Raw genomic sequence first — 23,484 nt, forward strand, 5'->3', positions numbered from 1 at the left:
GCCCCATTCCTCCCCAACTCCCGCCTCGATCTGGAGGCCAAGAGGGATGTGCGCCGGCTACACAGCTGAGTGTGAGGGGCTCCAGAACACCCCCCTCCTTCTTTTTACCTCCTTTTGGCCTTGCTTGCTTTTCTAAACACTGCGCAGTGCCTCATGTTTCTTTATTCCTGGGCCTTGTTAGAGAATGCTGGGTCAAAAGTGGCTGCACCTTTCTTTGCTTCAGTTGGATGCGCACCAGAGGCTCTGGTTAGGGGTGACCCAGGAGGAGCAGACCTTGAAAAGGTACCCCCTGAAAAGAGTTTTAAACCTCATTCCGGGATGCTCTTGTCTTGAAGTTTAGGCAAATCTGAGGAATGTCCATTGCAACTTGAAATTTCATTATATATGTTAATTACATATTTTGCGTTCTGCTCAAGATACATCTGTGTTTCAATATCTTCTCCCTGTCCCCATCATTGACAAGTACACTGGCTACTTTGATTCGAATATGGCTTTTCCCCCTCAAAATTCATGTCGGAATTATGAGATATTAAAGAGATGAGACCAGGGGACCTTCATGAAGTGATTAAAGCTATGCCCACATGAGAGGAATAATCCATTCATGATTACTGATTCCATTCATGATTAATGGGTTGGTTAATGGCTTATCTCCAGAGAGGGTCTGCTATGAAAGCCCCTTTGACTAGGACTTTCTCATACTCCCTGTCTCTGGACAGTGATATCCTACACTACATTGGGACTTCTTGCTGGAAGGCCAACACCTGATGTTGCCCCTCAATCTTGGAGCAAGAACCGTGAACCAAACCCTCTTCTTAACTTACCCAGTGTGTATTTATTATGGTTTGGATATGAAGTGTTCCCCAAAAGCTTCTGTGCCGCTGCAGGAATATTCAGAGTTGAAATGATCAGATTATTAGAGCTGTAAACTAATCAGTCCATCTTAGCTTGAATGAACTGACTGGGTAGTGACTGTAGACAGGTAGGATTTAGTTGGAGAAGGTGGATCAATTGGGCCTGCCCTAGAAAGGTTCATCTTCCCTGCAGCCTATCTGCTTCCTGGCTTCCACGAATGCAGCAGCGCCCCTCCACCACACCCTTCTCCATGATGTTCTGCTCACCTTAGCCTCAAAGCAATGGACTCTGAAAACCATGGACTAAACCACAAGCTAAAGTAAACTGTTTCTCCTAATTTTTTCTTGTTGGGTATTTTGGTCACAGCAAGGAAAAGCTAACACAATGATATACAAGCTATACAAAATGGACTAAGAAAGTAATGACCTTTACTTTCTAATTTTGGTACATTTTCCTGAATCAATTTGAGAGGCTTAAGCATAAGAACATGTTTTTTTGGTAGAAATCAGCACAATGTTGTATCTGGTAAATATTTTCTTTATTCTCTTCTCAAAAGGCTGAGAAGTGGCCCTAAATAGAGGTCAGTAAATATGTCAGATTCCTATAAATAGAAAATATTTCAAAGGTATAAAAGCATAAAAATCATATATATTTAAGGTGTATTTTATTTGGTTGCTGTTTACCAACAAATTTTCAGAAACTGAAAATATATTATTGGAAAAATATTAAAAGACTAACTGCAATAGAGTCCTATGGATGCTGTACTTTAAAGTACTGTTCATACAAAATAAAAATTAGAATGATTTGCAAGATAGATGCTGGAGCTAAGAAAAGTCTTCTGTTACAATATGGGTTTCTAAAGAAAGGAGATTTTAGAACTTTGGAAAAATCTCTGTACTAGGAAAAGTTTTAAGCATGGAAACAGTTTGGAATTGAACTGCTTGAAAAACACACAAACATAGTAGCACATTACTGGTAGTGTGCTTAATGTTCAAAAGCACTACCCAGACTTGTAGGCCAGAGATAACTTGAAGCATTTTGAGCATAAGTTCAACTAAAAACAATTGAGTTTTTGTGAACAAAGTTAAGATGCTAAATATACTGTTTTCAAAGAATCTATGAAAAAGAGAAGTGTAATATGACTTTCTCGTGTGTGTGTGTGTGTGTGTGTGTTTTTACTGGGTATACAACCCAGAGCCTTACACAAGTTAGGTGTACACTACCACTGAGCTATATCCGCAACCCGAGAACTATAATATGAATTCATGTTAATCTCCTCTTAAAAATACTTACCAGTCTTCTCTCCATCTTGGTGACTTCCTCCCTCTTCCCAGCCAGAGTTGTTAATTTTTTTCTCTTTTTTAGACGGATGAGCAGAAGTAAGAATGAGCTGGGAATAGGTGAAAAGCTAGTCAGATGTTATATATTCTTTCAAATCTTTCTTATGCACACTTTACCTATAGATTCTGTGCTATCAAAACTAAGAACTGATATTTTTGTTTGATTTCCTCTGTAGAACCCCATTTCTCCTTTAGGCCAGGAAGGTCAAGAATCCTTTCCTTCTATAATGCTACTTCCAAATCATATTCTTCCACCTGAATGTAAAATACCTGCTTTTTTAGTCCTCATGCCTCCTTTGCATAACAAAATATACTCTTCCTCCTGGCTTCACTCACAGACTTCATAGTCACTCTGTATTTACTAAGACAACCAAGGTTCTTTTCCTTATAAGTCTTGCCATATTCCTAGCTGACTGGACTTCCAATCCCATCTTACAATCTCATCCTTCAATTCACAACTCTCATTACTTGTATTTCTACTTCTCTTCCACAGCCATATTCTCAATCTTGTCATCACTGACAGTTGCTATACCTCGACATTCTCTCCCAATTCCTTTTAACCCCCAAGTCAATTACTGAGCTACACAACAGAGTCCCCCCCGCCACACACACATTTCCATTAAAGGTATAATGCAGAGTATTTTTAAACATGCAAATTCTAGGACCCTTTCCTATATATCAGGGGTCCTAGATTGAGCTGGTTACCAAAATCAGTCTTATAAATTTGAACAGAGTATATTTGGAAGTGGTGATGGAGAACACTTTTCCCCACTAGTAACTGTTATCTCCAGTGAATAGCCTCCAAGGTGATCAAGCTGTTTCTTTACATATGACAGACCTTTGATAAGGTATAGTTATTATTTCAGACTTTATTTTTGTATCTGACTTCTTATTTATCTTCCTGAATCTTTTAGATATATTGTGAATAGAAGTTTATGTGTGATGTCTTTAGATAAAAATGTTTTCAGAAATCAATGAAGTGTTCTCTTTCAAGTATTTGTTGCTAAATACAAAATTGGAAAATCCACTGGAAGTCTGTTTAGACAAATACCTATTTAGTATGGTAAGAAAATACTGGTGAAAGTCCTTTGAGCACAGCATTATCTATCAGATTTTCTTGAGAAGTAGAATATAAAATGATGTCTAGCTAACAATTCTTATATCTGGCTGAATGTCAAGCAGAACACCATCCTCCAGTTATTGATTCTACAAACATTTCTGCTCATTGCATCTTGGCACCAGTCAGCAAGGAAAACACAACAAACACTGGATGGCACAACATAAGTTACACAGAAACAGAGGAAGTTTAGCTCCAATAGTGTGTACGGATTCTTCATGGCTAGTGGGTTCCCAGTCAGCCACAGCAGGAAAGTGCGCCTACATGCACTTCTCTTGTGCTGTTGTGAAACAACCCTGACCCCTTCCTCCAGGGATGATGAAACACGGAAAAATGGGGTGCCTGAGGAGCCATGGATGCATGATGAGGCAGATCAAAGCAATAGTCATCGAGTCTGAAAACGGGGAAAGGTATTTCCACACAAGGCCCAGGCAGTGTGGTCTCTTTCTTTTTCTTTTTTTCCTCTTTAATTCTTGATAAGGAAGTGTTCCAGACTCGAGGCCTATTCTGATGTGGCTGGGGCAGGGTGTGGGGAATGTGAAAAGATTGTACATATGAAACTGCCTTTCCCAAAGCTTGCTTAGCTTTCCCTAAAATACCTATAGACAGGGAAGCTCACACTATAACAAAAATCTAGAACTGATGAATTATTGCTAGTATCTTAGGAAAATTTCTACCATTAAGCCAATTGTAATTTAATTTAAAAAAATGCCAACATTGTTAAGCAGCTAGTATCAGAGGAACTCTGTAAGGGCCACTTGTCTTTCTGTATCTATGTTAATGAAAGACCAGAAGACTGACCTATCATTCTACATAGGTCCTTCATTTTTGAAGCTAATATATGATCTCATCTTCCTACCAATTAATACCGTTCTCTTTGATCGTGAGCAAGTTATTTAACCTCTCTATAACCTCAGTTTCCTATTCTATAAAATGAAGTATCTTAATTTTTCTAGTGCTCAGAATCATGCACATTATTTTTATATTATATCTGTTGAATCTCAACAATTCAAGCAAAGATAGGCAAAAGGTCTTAGGTCTGTTTGTGCTATTAACAAAATGCTCAAGACTGAGTAATATGTAAAAGATCAAACATTTCTTTCTCACAATTCTAGAGGCTGGAAGCCCAAGATCAAGATATTGGATGATCCAGTGTCTAGGAAGAGCCTGTTCTCTGCTTCCAAAGAGGTACCCTGTTGCTGTGTCATTCAATGGTAAAAGTATGAAGGGTGAAAGAGACAAATGCGGTGTATGCACATGGTAGAAGGTAGAATGCCAAAAAATGGCCTTGCTAGTTCCAGCCCTTTTATAAGGCACTAATCACACTAATGAGGGAAAAGACCTCATGGCTTAATCACCTCCTAAAGGCCCTGATTGTTAATATTGTTGCATTGGAGATTAAGTTTCAACATGAATTTGGGAGGGGACACAAACATTTAACTATAGTAAGCCTCTAGACAATGAAAACTGGGCTAAAAAGTTGTGATAATTAATTTTTATGGACCATGGAGTACCCAGATATTTGGATGCTTTGAGAGGGTATGATGTACAAAATAGGTATTCGGTGTTCGTCTGTGGTTCCTGGCACAGAGCTCCAGTGCTTTGGAATTTTCCAAGGAGTTTTTTTGATTATTCATAGTAATCCTTTTTCAACCATGTCTGATTTTATGAAAGATGAGTGTTGGCTGCCAAATAAATCAATCAGGTAGTTAGAAGTTTGGATCTTTCACCTCTCTCTCTCTCTCTCCCAACTCCGACCTCTAAGAGGATGGGAGAGTGCTGTGTTTCATTAATTACCAATAGTCAATGACTTAATTATGCCTATATAATGGGGCCTCTGTAAAACCCCTGAATAAGAGTTCAGAGAGCTTTTGGATTGGTAAATGCATTATACCTGGTGGGTGGTATGGCCTAACTCCTTGGGGACAGAAGGTCCATTTTCTTTGCTCTAAGATGGGGGTCAGCACACTTTTTCTATAAAGGTTTAGATAGTAAATATTTTAGGCTTGTGGGCCCTATAGTCTCTTGCAACTATTTAACTCTGATAGGGTACTAGAGGGCAGCCATAGCCAATATGTAAATAAATGAGTTTAACTATGCTCCAATAGAACTTTCAATAGCTGGCTGGATTTGGTTAATGAGGCATATCTGTGGACCTCTAGTCTAAGGTAACTTTTCAAACTTTGGCTCCACTATTTGCCATTTCATTTCTTAAACATAAACAAAGCAAAGACTGACTGGAGGCTATTTACCAATTCAAATTTTATTTCTCTTATCAACTAGTACATTATCTTTGGCCTTATGAAAAAGCTCCACCAATTCTGTGTTCCTAAAAGACAAGCCCAATGAATACATTTAAGGCCAAGCGGTTCAGCAAATTTATTCACAAAGTGCTTTCTTCAGCCATTTTTAAATAAAGTCCCACAAACTAGCCACTAGAGATTTACAAATGATTGCAATAGAATATAGCTATGAAAATCAATACCAATCTTTTAAAATCAGTAAACAAAAATAAAATGCCATTAAGTATTTACTTATCTATTTGTAGCTTAAATTAAGATTGGTGGATATTCTTATTCCCCAAGTGGAAACTATTGTGTCTACACACCCAGTTGAGCCTAACGTTGTCATATTATTTACCTTGATCACAAATAGGATCTTCCCTTTTAATAACTTATTGGCTTTTAAAATACAAATTCTAATGGCTAAAGCCAAAAATAAAAATATATTTACCATCAGTAAATTCAATGGCTCATATATTTTTTTCCAAAAACATTTTTTTAAACAAAGTGTTTGCCTTTCTGAGAAACAATATAGGGCAAAATTATTTCTTAGAGTACTTTTTGTCCAATTAAGCTGATAATAATCACTCCAAATTTTAATGCAATATCAATCATACTGAAAACTTTTCTAGGCTCTTAATAAATCAATACCATTCTCAATCCAAAAGATTTACAGATTTATTTGTATTGATTTTAAATTTAAAAAAATCTCATTTCAGAACCAACATATAAGCTACCAAATAATTTTACAGAACCTCATTTTTCATGATCCAACTTCATCCTTGTTTTGAAAACACTTTTAAAATATTATCTAAGAATTCTTTTAGCTCAGATTATAGTTTTTGTTTAGCTTCCACACTGAAAATTCTGACAACTGTCTAAAAAGATCCACAATTACTGCAAAAAGAGGCAGTATGTTAAGTCATTCCTTCCCACTATAAATAGAACTAAGGTTACTAAATGCCAAATTTTATGTAAATATATAATTTTCTACTTTCTGAAAGATAACATAAAAATAGTTTTATAATAAGTTTAATGAGGGTTATAGCACATGTATTATAAGCTTTATTTTAACTGCAAAAATATTTTGGCTGCATTTTGGGAAAAAATAAATTTACTGAGAATATAACTGCAAACTTCTAAAGGCCAGGTGCAAGAATACTGATTATTTTCCTTGTGTAAGTGGAATACATGTCATAAAACATAGGACAGTCACTTTGTAGGAATGAATGCATTTTAAAAAATACTGATTAATTTTCAGGGAATTCCACATTTGCCTATTAAATAGAATTTCCTCCATCTGGTAAGGCTTTGGTATAGGTGATTCCCAGCACTTTCACTATTTATCTTTCTTCTTTCCTTCTTTCTTTTCTACTTCTTCTGTCTTTTCATCCTTCTCTTTTCTCATATTTGCAGTTGCTGCTCCTTCTTGACTTTCTCCCCGAGAAGCACCAGGTATTTGATAGTCCTCAAGGAGTTTTTGTCCTGTTTGTTTTGCAGTTTTCTTCACCACTGCTTTGATACCAATGTTGTCAATATTATAGGCAGTTACACCAACATTGATGGCAGAATCCACTGCATGGTGTGTAGCTTCTCCTGCATTATGCCCATATCTTACAAAATAAAATGAAAATGAGAGAATGTACGATGAAATATAAATATAAAATAAGGTCTTCTGCATTAGTATTTAATAAATTATGTGACTACTACGTTATCCCTAAAAAGTAAAATCAAACCTTAAGGTTTAATTTAATTAACAACTCAAAATGAAATCACACTGTGACAAAGCAATAGTTTCCCTTGCAGTAAAAACCATGTTTGAAAATAAAAGACTAGCTGGGAATAATATAATAAAGACTACTGAATAATAATAAAATGTAAATTATAATAAAGGTTTTTTTTCATACTCCCCTCACCTTCTGGAAATAATAAGGAAAAAATTTCACTGAAGCAACTGCAGTACAGAGAATCTAGAGTCATTATAAATGGTTTCACATTTTAGCTTAACTATACTTTGGTGAAGACTTTTAAACCATGGGAATCTGAGTTTGCCTTTAAGCAGAGATTCTTTGACATTTTCCTTGGAACTCCACTCTACTACAGACTCACTGGTCTTCTTGCCTTTCCTTGAATCTACCAAGCATAGAAAAGGTCTTAGGACCTCCCTGCTGGCTGGAATCTACCTCATTTTCCTTTAGCTACTGCCTCACTTTCTTCAAGCAGGTTCAACTATTATTTTCTCAGTATTTAATTCAGTTCAAATGGCCTTATCCATATGCCCCATCTCACTGCCAATCAATTCCTCTTTGAATTACTCTTTGTTCTTCCATACTTATCATTTTCTAAATGCTATAGAATTTATCAATAACTATTATTTATTGCTTGTCTCACTAAAATATATTATTGCTTGTCTCACTAAAATATAAACTTCATTGGAAAGCAGAATCTTTCCCTTGTTAATGTATCCTAAGCACCTAGAACAGTGTCTGATCATCAATAAATATTTAAGGACTGAAATGATTAATTCCCACTCTATACAGCTCAGTTTCTTGAGCATCAAATGTATAGCAAAGTACTTGAGAAATTACAAACATATACAAAAGCAGTCATTAATGTCAATAATCTATGTCTTTAATTTTATATCTGAGAAAATACAATCTGAAATCCTATACAAGGATATTAAAACATATCTCCCTGTTATTTGTTTTACTCTGTACCCCTTGTTGCAGCATCAAGCTTTTGAAGCTTTTCTTGCTTACATATTTCCCTAAGCAGAGCATTGTTTAAACAATAATCAACCACCAAAGGGAAAAATTTTATACTTTTTCCAGGACACATGAAAGTTGCACAGGTGTTTTGGGACCTACATCTGGATGTACTATATATCAACACAGGATCTGTCTTTAAATTAACAAGTCCTATTACTATTAGCCTGGCCTTAAACAGTGGGTGGTATTCCATTGGCTTATTTGTGCTTTGCTTTCCTCAAACCCAGTGTTGTGTGAGTAATCTTATTATGGCTCTGAATGATGATTACATTCTGTCCTCTGTCTAATGTTAATAATTACATTATACTAATTATATAGACAGAAGCTATAGTCATTCAAACCTTAAGTCTGGGCTAACTCTCCACCAAGAGATTTCTCACCAGGTATGTGAGAAAAAAGCTTCCTGTAACTGCTCTGTGTAGTTAATTGTTTTTTTTCTCTTTTTTATAGTACCGGGGGTTTGAACCCGGGGGGGGGGGGTGCTTTCCACTAAGCTATATTCCCAGCCCCCTTTTTTAAAATTAATTTATTTATTGGTATCAGGGATTAAACCCAGGGGCACTTAACCACTGAGCCACATTCCCAGGCCTTTTGATATTTTATTTAGAGACAGGGTCTTGCTAAGTTGCTTAGGGCCTCACTAAATTGCTGAGGCTGGCTTTGTACTCAAGAGATGTTGAATCTCTTGAGGCCTGTCTCAGCCTCCTGAGCCACTGGTATTATAGGCATGGGCCATTGCACCCAGCTTTATTTTTTTATTTTGAGATAAGTTCTCACTAAGTTGCCAAGATTTGCCTCACACTTGTGATCCTCCTGCTTCAGCCTCTCAAGTGGCTAGGATTAAAGGCATGTACCACCATGCCTGGTCAGTCCCTATTATTTTGTAAGTCCTCAGCATTCTGCAGGATTTGCTAATGGTGCAGAACACATTGGGGACCTTCTCATAGCCAACCAAGCCCGAGTCAGAAAATACTATTGTCAGGAGGCAATGGCTATGACTAAACAAGAAAAAGGGATAGTGGCTGTTTCAGTACTGAAAAAGTAACTAACTCTTAGTGACACCAGTTTTTCTTAAAGCTTACTTCTCTAGGACTGGGACACCATAACAAGAATTTGGCCACAGTCAGGTTTTCAAGTCCAGGAAGCACTCCAGATGAATACACTTCCACTGCTAGATACTTAAAATGTTTTCTACTCTACTACAAGTTTAATACCTCTTATTGCACTCATATTTCTATGTGTAATGCAATTCTAAAAACAACACTGTCCTTAATATTAAAACTCAATTTGTTTTGATACCCTGTTGATTTCACTTCTTATTCTATGTTATCACAACAAGTTTCTGTTAAGCTAAGGAAAATAGTTATAAAATTAGGAATCAGAAAATTAGATTCTAATATCAGATGTGCAAATAACTAGCCATATGACCGTGGTCCAGTCCCAATCTCTTTGCTTCTCAACTTCTTTATCTCATAAAAATGATGTATATATGAAAGCACTTTGAAAATTCTAAAGTAGTACTAAATACGTTTTAAGAGACCTTTCAGTTTTGTTTTTAAATATATGCTCACCTCTTCCTCATCTGCTTCCCAAAGACTTACAACCAGTTTTCATAAAAGTGTCTATTCTTCTCTTCATAATTAACTTCTCAGTACATTTTTTACTCATATTCAAACTACACTGCTAAGAACTCATAGGAAACATATCTGGCAAGAATATATAAAGCTTATTCTTGATCTCTTTTTGATAAATTATTATGTTAGATTTTATATACTAACATTACCAAATGAAGAATACAAAGTGAATATGAAATATGTTCTAAATAAATCAAAGGAATTTATGTGTTGAGGGCCACAGCCCAGTGGGGATGACGCATGGCATTTTTGCCAGAACAAGTGGTTGAGAGGTGATGCCAGCAAGCCATTGAGATGATGATGGTTATGTTAAGCTGTGTATTCAATTGTATATTAGATCCCTGCTGTCTGCCTAGGCCTGCTACTTTGGAGTTCTGGAGAGGAGAGGGGATTTCCGGAGGAGGGATTTCGGGTTGGTGTGTGGTGTGTACCAGGAGAAGGCCGCGTGGCATCCTCCGGAGTGCAGAGAATAAAGGAGTTCCTGTTTTGAACCTACAAGGCTGTGTGGCGGCTCGGTTATTTTGTGCCCAGCCAGACTGCGGCATATATGAATCAGACTTTTCAGAAATTTTCCTAATGTGTTCAGTCATATTTTTTTTAATATTTATTTTTTAGTTTTCGGCGGACACAACATTTTTGTTTATATGTAGTGCTGAGGATCAAACCCGGGCCGCACGCATGCCAGGCAAGCACACTAGCACTTGAGCCACATCCCCAGCCCCATGTTCAGTCATATTGACACATATAGCATATTGCCAGTAATTTTAGATTTTACTAATTATTGTAACATTTCAATTACAACTTTCAAATAAAATTTCCATGTAAATCAATTCATATGCCACCTTCAAAATTATCCTCAGATATATTACCCTGAAATATTTGAAGCATTAATAGCTTTTTTTTTTTAACCTAGTCATCAAAGGTAGATAACTTATGGCTATTTATGAAGGAATTGTAGGTGAAGCTAAGGAGTTTAAATTTTATCTTGAAATTGGTGGAAAATGATAAAAAATTTACTAATGGAAATGGAATGATCCAACTTATGTTTTAGAAAGATTCCTCTAACTCTGGTTACATTCTGAATTTGAAGAGTATACACAACTGGAAGTAAAGGAACCAGTTAGGAAATAAGCTGTGGGCTGGATAGGAAATGATGAAGGTCTATTCTAAGGCAGTAAGGTTTGAGAGCAAGGGATGAATAAAAAAAAAAAAAAAAAAAAAAAAAAAACAGAAAAATCTGTAGTAATGTAATTTGGATGTTTGAGTCTAAAGATTAAGACATAAGTTAACAAAAAACACAGGTTTGAGAGTTGTTGGTATACAAGTCATAATTGTATCCACAAGTGTGGATAAGATTATCCATGAAAAGTAAAAGAAGACAGAAAAAAGAAAAACTTTAATGAGGACCAATATGTAAAAGATAGATGTGGAAGAAAACAATCCTGAGAAACAGTCTGATAAGACCAAATGGAAAGATGGGCTATATGAGAATACTGTTAGATTTGCACACTAACTCATCATTCTTAACAAACATTAAATACTAAAACAAGATCAATCAGGAGAGGTAAACAAGCGTGTGATTAAAAGTTATCCATGAAAATTTCAGGAAAAAAAGATATACATGAAAAAGTCACTATCTTTCAAATAAACTTAAAACCCAAACTAGAAGGGTGGCTAACATCACATACCAAAATCAAAAGCTAAAATGAAGAACTGACTTAAATGATGGGTCAAAATCAACAAAATAAAATTAACAGTATAGATGAAAACTCTAAATTTTAGGTACAAGTAGCAAATGTCCAAAGACAAGATACCAAAAAAACATACTCTGACTTGTGTGCCATTATTTTATCAAGTGAAAAATATGAACAAGATAAGGGATGCAAATCCCACTATATTTGATGTGATCACAATAGAGCTGGAATATTAGATTCAATTCTGTATGCCACATCTTGGAAATAATACTGATAAACTTCTATTTTTCCCTTATATATACAATTGTTAAAGAAACTAAGATTACATAGAAAACAAGAAAAAAAAAAAACAGGTAAAGGACACAATGACAGTGTTTAGATATCAGTACAGATACCACATGGAAAAAGAAGATTCTGTATATGTAACTCCTGAGTATATGTCATAGAGAACTGGTTTCAAGTACTAATGACAACTGCCACTGGAGTTACCCCTTCACCCCATGCAAATTTTAAGGGATCTTTTAATTAAATTTCATTATAAACAAACCAATAAAATACTGTGTCATACAACAGTAAATTTCTTGCGGGAAAATATTTATTATTACGCTTATTTTTCAAAAACAAACATTTCAATATAAAAATATTGTTAGGGGAAAATAAAAATAGTCTAACCTACTGGAATTATATTATTCTCCTTAAACAATTTAAGGTGGAACTAAAGAAGCTCAATAGTGAAATCTAGAAACTATGAAGAAGAGTGATGATTAATAGGTACTATAGTGCAATTTAGTATAGCAGATTTAAAGTTACTTATTTTCATTGTTCCTATAGTAGACAAAACTACTAATGTAACTGACAAAAATAGTCTTAATAGTGCTATACATTTACCTAAAAAATGTTAAGAATGTAGCTAGCTAACCCTCTATATAGGCTTATATCACCAGAAATCAGATAATGGATTTTATGTATCTGTTTTTCTTCCAGGCATAATGCATGTAACAGTAGATTTAAAAGAAATTACTTGAGAGAGTAACATTTTATCACTAAAATAATAATATACATTTACTTTGGTTTACTTTCCTCGGTTGAATTAGAATATAACACAACACAAATGCTCCTCTGCTTTTTGATACTATAATAAATGTAAACAAATAAGGTAGTAAAAAAGTATAAATTTATGTAAATAACTGAGAACTCAATTAAAAGACAGAACAACTAGATCTTCCATGTCTTCAATTCTTTCACCAAGTTATTACTGGCTGAATATTATTTCCATCAGTGAGAAAAACGGATATCTGGGTGTGGTGGCACATGCCTATAATCCCAGTGGCTAGGGAGGCTGAGATAGGAGAATCATGAGTTCATAGTCAGCCTCAGCACATCAGCAAGGGACTAAGCAATTTGGTGAGACCCTAACTCTAAATACAAAATAGGGCTGGGGATGTGGCTCAATGGTTGAGTGCCCCTGAGTTCAATCCCTGGTACTCTCCACCCCTCCTCCCCCAAAAAAGAAAGAAAATAAGATTACCTGGACAAAATCCTTTATTCTCCACTGCCTCTCTCATCCTTTCTAAGAGGATTTGAAAATAAATTACTATGATAACTGAAAATCATCCCTACAGTTGCAAATACAAAGCTACTTAACTACATTCTCACCTTTTTTTCATCCAAATGAAGGAAAGGATAAAAAGAATTCCAATATATACTATCACAGAAATTAATTTAGAACCACTGTTAAAATATTCTGTTTATCATATTACTAAGATCAGAAATATAAACTCTATATCAAAACCTAGTTAACAGACTATCAAACTTGGAAAAACCCAACAAGCACTTTCACCTTCTAATATAACTATCTAATTATGCTAATAAATGATCATCTAAATATAACTGACTTTTGGCCTAAAAGGCACTTCTGACTTACTCTTGCTCTTGCTTATAAAAGAAACTTTCTAATTCTGAATGACTAATCAAAATAAATTCAAGGGCATAAAAAATTAGTAATATTAGAGGTCAGTGTGAGAAGAAGAGGTGAACTGGAAGGTGAGTTTTTACATTTCCATCAAAAGAATTTCAGATATACTCTATATTTTCTTTTTCAACTCTTGGTAAAACTGACACTACAATATGTTGTGCCATGTTGCTTTGATTCAAAGCTATGCATGCACCAAATACAAATCGAGCAGATCAAACCAATTTAGGATGGAAATTAAGTTTGGTATCTCCTAAACCAAAGGGACTCTAAAATCATTAGGTAATGCTACAAAAACTCTAGGTACTAAACTTTCACAACACAAGGTCGTGGTGCCCCAGCACTATTCTCTGCACTGCAGAGCAAAGGTTCTGATGATAACACTTGGTTTATATCCTAGCCCTACAATTTACTAGGGCTGAAATCTTTAATTAGGTATTTAACTCTATGCTTTGATTTCCTCATCTGTAGAATAAAAATATTAAAATACACATATGAAAAGCAATGAACACAGACAGTGCCTAATATGTAAATATGAATGCCAATACTGCCAATGAATAATTAACATAAATGACCAAGAATAGTGAACATTATTAATGTTTTTTCTTTTGTAACTATGTCATAAAATCTGAACTAATTCAAAGCTAAGAAAGCAAGTCATCTCCTTCATACTAGATATAGTTTTTAGATCTTGATTCCTCTAGTGCTTACTATAAAGGCAGTATAATTAGAAAGAAAAAGAGATAAAAGCAGATCTTGTTTTAAATCTCATCTTTAATACCATCTGTCACAAACTAAATATAGTTGCTGCCACAACATCTATTTTTTAGGTCTCACATAAGCTGTTTGAAATCTGTGGTATCCTAGGTCTTTTGACCTAGTTAAAATTTCCCCTGTGTTGTGGTATAGTCCTCTTGTTCCTCATCTCGCTGACTCAAAAGTCCAGCACACTGCACAGTTGCTGACCATGATAAAACCTAACAGCCCACACCAGACTCATGTGAATAAATTCTTTTCTTACACATTTTCTTTAAACTAGCTAATCCACAATTCCTAGCTGAAAGGATAATGTCCATGATCTTAAAGTCACAATGTCACGGATCCTCTTTCCTCCCCTCTTTTTCACAAATCTGTTCTCTTTCTCTTTCCTGACACACTGGTTGAGTAACCCTGCTGTCTCCAGACTTCCTGACAGCTCTTGTGGGAACACCTCTTTTCTCGTGGATTTGTAACATCATGCTTTTACTATTTTCTGTTTTGTTGTACTACCTCCTCTGTGTCTCACATGACCAATGCAACCAAACCTAACTCTCCTTCCAGTTAATGGTCTCTTAGTGAATATCTCAGTAGGAATAAACTAGATACAGGTCTGACAAGAGACACAAGAATGTCTGCCAGCATAAACAAGGTTCCTGTGAGAGGGACACCACGTGGTCAGAGGTTGGAAACTTAGGCACTGGATCATCTGCCAGGATAAAGAAGTAATACTAAAAGCTGCATTATAAAAACCCATGATTACCTACCCTGAAGCCCTAGAAGGGCAGGACTAGAATTTATACACACTACTCAGAGATCTCAAAAGCCAAACTAGAAAGAAATCTTAACACCACTTACCAAATAGATATGTACAAACCATTTGTTTGTTCATTTCTTAATATATGAAATAGAAGACATACCATCTGTGCTTTTTAATACAAATGTACAGTGGTTCTAGAGTCAAGATGTGTCATAAATTTGTCTTGTACAACAGTAGGCTAACATTAATAAGGGGTACTATAGTTCAATTGATTCCTTTCAAACAAACATCACCATCAAAATGAAGTCATTAATAGTATTAAAAAATGCAAGCTTTTGTAAAAAACAATTAAGCCTAGTCTTTGCACTAATGGTAAACATTTGTTATAATTAGTAACATAAAGCAAAGTCACAGGAATTCTATTGTTATGTTAAAAATACTACTCTTCTCCCTATTTGAGAAACACAGTGAAAAAAATGTTTTACCAGATATTTAAAAATAATAATTATATAATCATCTTTATCATCCTGGATTTTAACAAATTATACAAAAGATTTAGTCATTAAAGTGATAAAATTCAACTTACTTGTATCTGACAGTTTGTACAGTTTCTGCTGAAACATTGTTAACAATGCATCTAGCTGCACATTCCAATCCCTGCCAGACAGTTGAAAATCCTGTAAATGTATTCAAAAGTAAGTAAATCTCAACTCAAAGCAAACAGAGCTTCCCAATTAAAATTGCTGAGGGCCGGGGATGTAGCTCAGTCAGTGTTAAGAGAATTTGTCTATCATACAAAAGGCCCAGGTTTGAACCCCACCAAACTAACACAGTGTAACATTCTGGGCCTTTTTATTACCTTGAACGCTACTTGCTGCAACAACCATAGCTCCATCCAGGGTAGACTTCCCATCTTTGTCTCTTTTAAGAGATTCTGGAACAAGTTTGCTTCCATGCTTCTTAACATGTGGAGCCAGTTCTTTTCCAACACAAGTTGCTACAGTGCAAACTCCATCAACTAATATGACCATTAAAAAAAAAAAAAAGGATTTAGAAAACCTGTTCTCCCTTGATTTTACCACAATCATTTAGCTTTATTACATAATGCTACCATTTCTACTTGAAAATGAGAAGCTAGGTTGGCTAGTTTTCAAACAAAGGCTATTATTTAGCTTAAAGTGTGCTTTTTATCTACTACTGGTAACCTTACCATACATACATGGCTATACATGTTCTTTTTGGCACTTGTGCTTAAAAGAAAATCATCCACCTTTTCTATCTGACTTTTGCAATACAAAACTGGATGTACCTTTAGTTTTTAGCAAAGCATATTTATACTCTTTCTCTCTAGCACCAAATATTTCAAGAAATAATAAGGTATTTAAGTCTACAAAAGTAAACAACCCAAAATGTGATTCAAAGAATACTATTTAGTATCCAAATATCAAAGAAGATAATCTCACTAATTTAATGGTAATCCATATTAAGAATGTGACCTTCTTACAACATCAAATTTTAGTGCTGTGATTCTCAAAGGATAAAGGAAGAAGAATATAGCTTGGCAAGACTAGCACCAGAATCATTAAGTCAACATCTCATAAACAATATATCTTTTTTCTTGACCCTCAACTACTGAGCTGTGATCCACTAAACAATGTGTCATATTCCTTAGATAGAAGCTCAAAGAATAAATAATAAATACATTTGGATCTCCTTTCCAAGATAACATATACTCTCCTTCTCAATACATCAAAACTACCCTTTTACCAGTTTCTCAGATGTTAATATGCAAAAACCAATCATCTAGGGATCTTATAAAATGAAGATTCTGAATGAGTAAAGTGTGTATGGTACCTAAAATTCTGCATTTCTAGGCTCCCAGATAGGCTGATGTTGAAGGTCTACAGGTCTCACCATGAATAGCAAGGTGAAATTGCTGCATTCTAATTCTGAGATTAAAACATCTAAATGAATATTTAGATTAAATGTGGGTTAAGAGATTATTTTTAATTTACTAAAAAGAAGCAAAGTTATCTAGAATTAATTTACCTAGGAACTGGCTGACTTTCGCTGCTCCTCCTGTAGCCTGCTTTGCTATATAAAGTCCCTTGGTGACAGCTGGACTAACCTCCACTGGTTTTTCTTCTGGTTGAATTCGTTCTCGGAGTTTAGAGGCACCTTTCTGGATTGCTTTACCAGTAAATTCAGCACCTTTGACTAAACCCCAACTCACCCAGGAAGCACCTATTTAAAGGAAAATTATTAATTGTATAGCATTAAGGTTTTATATATATATATATATATATATATATATATATATATATATANNNNCAGTATATATATATATATGTTATATATTAATAAGTAATATTAACAAGAAAAACATAAAAGGAGTTTAGGTCCCACAAATACAATGCCATAAATTTTCAAGCTAAATCTGTACCTACAATTTTTTGCCTTGATTACACATCTTATTTCAAACTAAACTTATCTTTCAATACTTAGGTTTAACATTTCTCCATGACAGAATTCTGCGTTACTGTATGCTGGTACTACAACTTGTAGTTATCTCCATATGTTACTTACCACAGTTTACTATTGTTAGACACTAATTTTGAGTTTTGGTGCCATTAAGACAGTATTTGGCAGGAGGACCCAGATATTCTTGTTCTTTTTGCCTTGGTCCAGTTACCATTTTTCTCCCATGAAATCCTGAGGGAGAAAGTCACGAACAATGCAAACACAAAGGATGTCTTTCAAATACCACATAAATTCTTGCTTACTTTAAGCTAAAGGTCATTGTATCCTAAACCCAACTCCTAGATCTCAGGACCTTTTAGATTGTTAAATCTGACAAAAACTTAACGTGAAAGACTGCACGAGAAGAGGAAATTTGAAAGATGAAAGGCCTAGAGGATTTGTCATTTCCCATTACTATGGTCCCTAGCTGTTTCCTTCGATCAAAAAGCAGAGGGAAAAAATGGAATGCCAGGGTCATCTTTGGTGAAAAGAAAAAGTCCTCAGCCACTGGCAACTTCCAAGAAAAGGTAGAGTGAGAGAAGCAAGAAGTTAAGTGTATTTCATTCCTCTATAGAGAGCTTAAAATTTAAACAATCTCCTTTTTGGCCAACCCCAAAACATTGAACTTTTAAAGCTATCCATATAAAATACTTTAGGATATTATGTCAAGGTCTATGACCTACTTTTACATGATTACTCCAGTCCATGAGTAAGCATCCAGTGATCACGTGAAAATCATACCTAAAAAATTTTTTTTAAAGTTAGAAAAAGTGGCAAGTAATAACTGATTAAATTTTTTTGTTTCTCCTCCTAATTCAGTCAATACCCTACCCTCCATCTCTAATCCTACCCCAGTCATGCCCAATAATTAATTCTGAGGGAAGCCCAAGTCATAAACCTAGGTAAACAGGTTCCCATAACAATAAAAGGCTTGAACATGTCCTTCACAAAAAAAAAAAAAAGATTTTGGAGTTACTAACTTGTAGGTTGAAAAATCTGAAGAAATGAAAAACTGGTTGAACGTGAAGAGACTGATAATGGAACAAAGGAGATTATAACCCCCAAATTAAACTTTGTAAAAAAGGGGGAGGGATACAGTCTACTGGTGACTGAGGAAAATAAATGGAAATAAGATAAATGAAAGATCATAGGACTAATAAAGCAAAATACTAGATGAAAATAAGCAATATATTATCAGGCAATAGCATAACACAGGTAAATATGTTAAAACTGTAGACACAGCAATAGAAGATAAACATAAAACTTTATTGGTAGCTATCTAGAACTTTTAAATGGCATGTGTAGTACCAGACATAGATTGATTCTATTCATGTTTAAATTTTATCTACTCAATAATGCCAACAAATGGCAGATAATGAATGAATGCTTAACAAATGAAAAGTTGGCAGGTAACTCGGAATTATTTCACTTAAACCCAATCACTGCAGTCCACAGTTACCAAACTCCTTAAACATGTTATTAAAAATAGAAACCCCAAACCAAACTTTCTCTCCTTCTAAAAGGCCACCTGAAATCCAAGATGATACAGATCTGAATTTTCTGAGTATTTAATAATTTTATAAAAAATATGTGATTTTTAGAACACTGATCTTTTTAATTCAGTTTTCGATATTCTATATTTGGCTAACAGAGGGGAGGAAATGGCAGCAATTCTCATCTTATGACATGAATTTTTTATTATCCTGTTTGATTTTTGTCCCCTAAAAATCTACAAATATTTTAGCATTTAATCACCATGTACCCCCATCAAAGTATAAGTTGTTTTAATATAGGATTACTCTTTGATTATGCTTCATTAATTTTGTATCCCCTCTATTAGAAAAAGTTCTCTGTGGACCTAACAGCCAGATGACTATACTGGACCAATGGAGTCCTGTAAATAATGTACTGAAGAATAGAAGAGCTTCTTTGTGACTATTCTTTGTCAGACTGAACTAACCAAAAAGGAAAATTTCTCCTGAGAGTCCAGAGGCACATGATGATAATAAAAAACACCTACCTTGGAGAAACTGTGAGTGCAGAAACTGTGACTGCATTGTAGTAGCTGGCTCTACATATATTAGAATGTGTAAGCAGAAAGTGACCACACTTCCACACTCCATGTCAACTGTTTATACAATCCTAGATTCCATCTTTACTTATAGAATTGAGGGAGATTAGAGAATTAAGAAGGTACATTCAAATGGCCTTGATGTTATTTTGCTACCTTACAACCTTTAAAGCTTCTGCTTCTCTCATTTATATCAGATCCTTGAAAAGCATAATGAAAATATGGCATCCCAAGGACATTTTATTTTTCAGAACTGTTTAATGTAAACTGCTTCAACGGTATACTCAAATTACAGTACTGTCACCAACCTCCAAAATTAGCTTATTGGACCGTACTCCATTGAAAATATATGGCAGCGTCCTTTTTACACCAGTATTCAACACAGGCAAATTTGAAATACAGCTATTTAACTGTTTTCTTTTTTCATATTCATAAAACCTATGACCAGTGTTTGCTAATTTTCATTCATCCTTTAACAGTGAATAGGAACCAATCATAGGCTAGGGTGAAAGAGCTCAATTTAGACAGCTGGTTACTTGTTATTTTACATAGAATTTGCATGAGTCAGGTAGAAACAGTCTCATGACAGATCAGGAAGTTTTACCTAGAGTAAATCTTTAATATTTTCTGTCCCTTTCTTTTTTACTTATAACTTAAGTATATTTGGTGCACTAGTTATTATTTATTCTTCCTATTAAAAAGCACATAAAGAGAGATATATCCTGATTAGGTAGTTAAATGATTTTATTGACACCAATTATGACAGATATTACTAGGAACTCTAGTCCTGAGGACATAGAATGAAAAGGAAGTTAATAGAATGAAGAAATACAAAATGAAGAAATGGAATGAAGCTTCAAATAGCAAAGGCTGCTTACGTATTTCCAGTATTCAGTTTTTGCTCACTTATAATAAGGCTCTGCTGTTAAAAAACAAACAAATAAAAAAAACACCCCCCCCCACACACACCCCTCTAAAGAGACTTCTTCCCAAGATTACCTAGCTTCAAGGATATTCTACTTGTTCTGGTAGAAGCACTGTGTAGAACCTAGGAGAGACAGGGCTTTGTGACTGGTAGTATTTTCTAAAGATTGCCAAAAACCAGTATCTCCCCAATGTTTTTCTTTCAGTACGACCTTGACATTCTTCCAACTGAGATGTGAGCTATGTTATATACTACATCTTGATGAATATAAGCATGTAACTTGCTTATAACCAAGCAATGCTGGAAATTTCACAGAATATATTAGATAATGTAAAACAGTTTCTGTCTATTTGCTGGACAATTCACACTTGAAAGCCTGAGTTACCATGTAAGTCACACTAGCCTAAGATGACCATGTTGTGAGAAAGTCAAGCCATGAGTGTCCACATGTAGGCACTACCATCTGGTCTCCCCATACTATGACCTTTCCCAACTCAGATGAGAAAGGTGTGAATAAAGGAACCTTTAGATGATTCCAGCCCCCAACATCGAATGACTAGCCAGCATTTGAGTTTCCAGCAAAGACCCTGAGATATTATGTATTTGCTAAGAGTTGCTATGTGTGCTGCTGAGAAGAAAGTCTATTTAGTCATTGATGTATGAAATATTCTACATATCTTTTAAGTCTAATAATCAATTGTATTTTTTTTCTATAGCTTCTTTGTTTAGTTTTTGATTGGAGAATCTATCCAGTGGTGACAGAGGCATGTTAAAGTTACCCAGTATTGTATTGTGGTCTATGATTCTTGAAATTGAGAAGGGTTTGTTTGATGTACGTAGATGTTCCAGTGTTTAGGGTATAAATATTTATGATCATTACATACTGTTGATGTAGGATTCCCTTAAGCAGTATAAAAGTCCTTCTTTGTCTCTCTGATTAATTTTGGCTAGAAGTCTACTTTATCTGGTACAAGAATAGAAACCCCTGCCTGTTTATGAGATCCATGTGAATGATATGTTTTTTTCCATCCTTTTACCATCCTGTGGATGGTCTTTGCCTATAAGGTGAGTCTTGGGGAGGCAGCATATTGCTGGGTCTTGTTTTTAAATCCAATCTGCTGGCTTATGTCTTTTGATTGAAGAGTTTAGGTCTGCATTCAATGTTACTATTGAGAAATGATTTTTTATTCCCTATCATTTTGGTTTATTTCTGATTTTTAATTTGAATGTTTCTCTTTTGATGGACTATTCTTCTAGTGTAATTTCTTCTTTTGCTGGTTTTCACTTTTATTTTTTTGATGAAATATTTTAGTTCAAGCTTTCTAGCTGTGAATTCTTTTAACCTTTGTTTATCATGGAAGATTTTTATTTTATCAATACTGAAGCTTAATTTTGCTGGGTATAGTATTCTTGGTTGGCATCGATTTTCTTTCAGAGCTTGATATATATTATTTTAAGACCTCCAGCTTTAAGGGTCTGGGCTGAGAAATCAACTGAGATCTGGATTTATTTCCCTCTAAATGTGACCTGTCATTTTTCTCTGGCAGCCTTTAAAATTCTATTCTTATTCTATGTTAGACATTTTCATAACAATGTGTCTTGAAGTGGGTTTGTTGTAATTTTATATATTTAGAGACCTGTTAGATACCTGTATTTAATTTTCCACTTCATTCTTTAGGTTTGGGAAATTTTCTGATACTATTTCACAGAAAAGATTCCTTTGGTTTGTATCTGACCCTTCATCTATCCCAGTAAATCTTAAATTTGTTTTTTTCATGTTATTTCATATTTCTTGGAAGTTCTGTTCATGGTTTCCTCCACAGTCAACTTCATTTTCAAGATCATGTATTTTGAAATCATTACCTGAAACTCTTGTCTTCCAAGTGGGCTAGTCTGTTGGTGATCCTTTGCTTTGAATTTTTAATTTGGTTTATTGATTCCTTCATTTCGAGAATTTCTGCTTGATTTTTTTTTTTCAGAATCTCTATCTCTTTATAGATCTTTCACTTTCTGTATTTTCTGATTTTACCCCTTACCATTATCCTTTATGTTGCAGATGATTTTAACAATGGACATTCTAAACTCCTCTGACATTTTTTCTACTGTGGTAGATTCTGCTAAGGAAATATCGTTGGTTTGTTTGGGGCTATCTGTTTCTTTTTTCACATGGTTTTTTGTGTCTATCCATCTAAAAGTATGGATCTGAGACAGCAGTTTCTAACCTGTGGATTTATACTGTCCCTGAAGGTTTCCAGTATGTCATAAAGGGAGACGTTAAATAACAACCACCACCAATGCAAACAATATACAGCCTTAAACAAAACAGTCCTTGCTCTGACATATATAAAGTTAACTGTCACAATAAACAGAAATGATATGATCAATTATTGCCTACAGTAAAAACAATAAATTTGCAAAAGGGTTTATGACTTTGAATGGTGGACAGAAATAGAATACAAGTGATGTAGCATATTATGAGGGAAGAGGAGAAAAGACAGAAGAAAAAAAAATAAAAGGAAGAGTGAAAGAGATCAATAGAGATTGGCTGTTAGTAGAAGGAGAGAGAAAGAGAATCATGGGAAACGTAAGTGAGAGAAAAAACATATAAAGTAAAAATTTTTAAAAATAAAAATACAAAAAAAACCCTGAAACATACTAATGAAATATCCTAATCTTCAAAATACTGATCCATGAAGATTAACTGGCTTCAAAAATGAGGAATAAAACCAAATATGATATGTGTAAGTGTCCATGAACCATTCAGGTCACAATTAAACAGAGAAAAGAAAAAAA

General features: G+C 34.7%; 1 protein-coding gene across 4 annotated transcripts in view; it reads right to left on the minus strand.

Moving 5' to 3' along the window:
• Nucleotides 1–5,554: 5,554 nt before the first annotated feature.
• Nucleotides 5,555–23,484, minus strand: part of Spart (spartin) — a 61,079-nt gene continuing 43,149 nt past the window's right edge. For 3 of the 4 annotated variants that reach the window (XM_048800843.1, XM_015484210.2, XM_015484211.2), the window contains exons 6-9: nt 17,225–17,419; nt 16,035–16,193; nt 15,762–15,852; nt 5,555–7,204 (exon numbers count right to left, since the gene is read on the minus strand). In XM_048800843.1, coding sequence (XP_048656800.1) covers nt 6,931–7,204; nt 15,762–15,852; nt 16,035–16,193; nt 17,225–17,419 — 719 coding nt within the window. In that variant the 3' untranslated portion in view covers nt 5,555–6,930. Of the gene's footprint in view, nt 7,205–13,215; nt 13,258–15,761; nt 15,853–16,034; nt 16,194–17,224; nt 17,420–23,484 lie in introns of all 4 variants that reach the window. The other variant, XM_048800844.1, reaches the window with a different exon arrangement.

This window comes from Marmota marmota, unplaced genomic scaffold (genome assembly GCF_001458135.2).
Source record: "Marmota marmota marmota unplaced genomic scaffold, marMar, whole genome shotgun sequence".
NCBI lineage: Eukaryota > Metazoa > Chordata > Mammalia > Rodentia > Sciuridae > Marmota > Marmota marmota.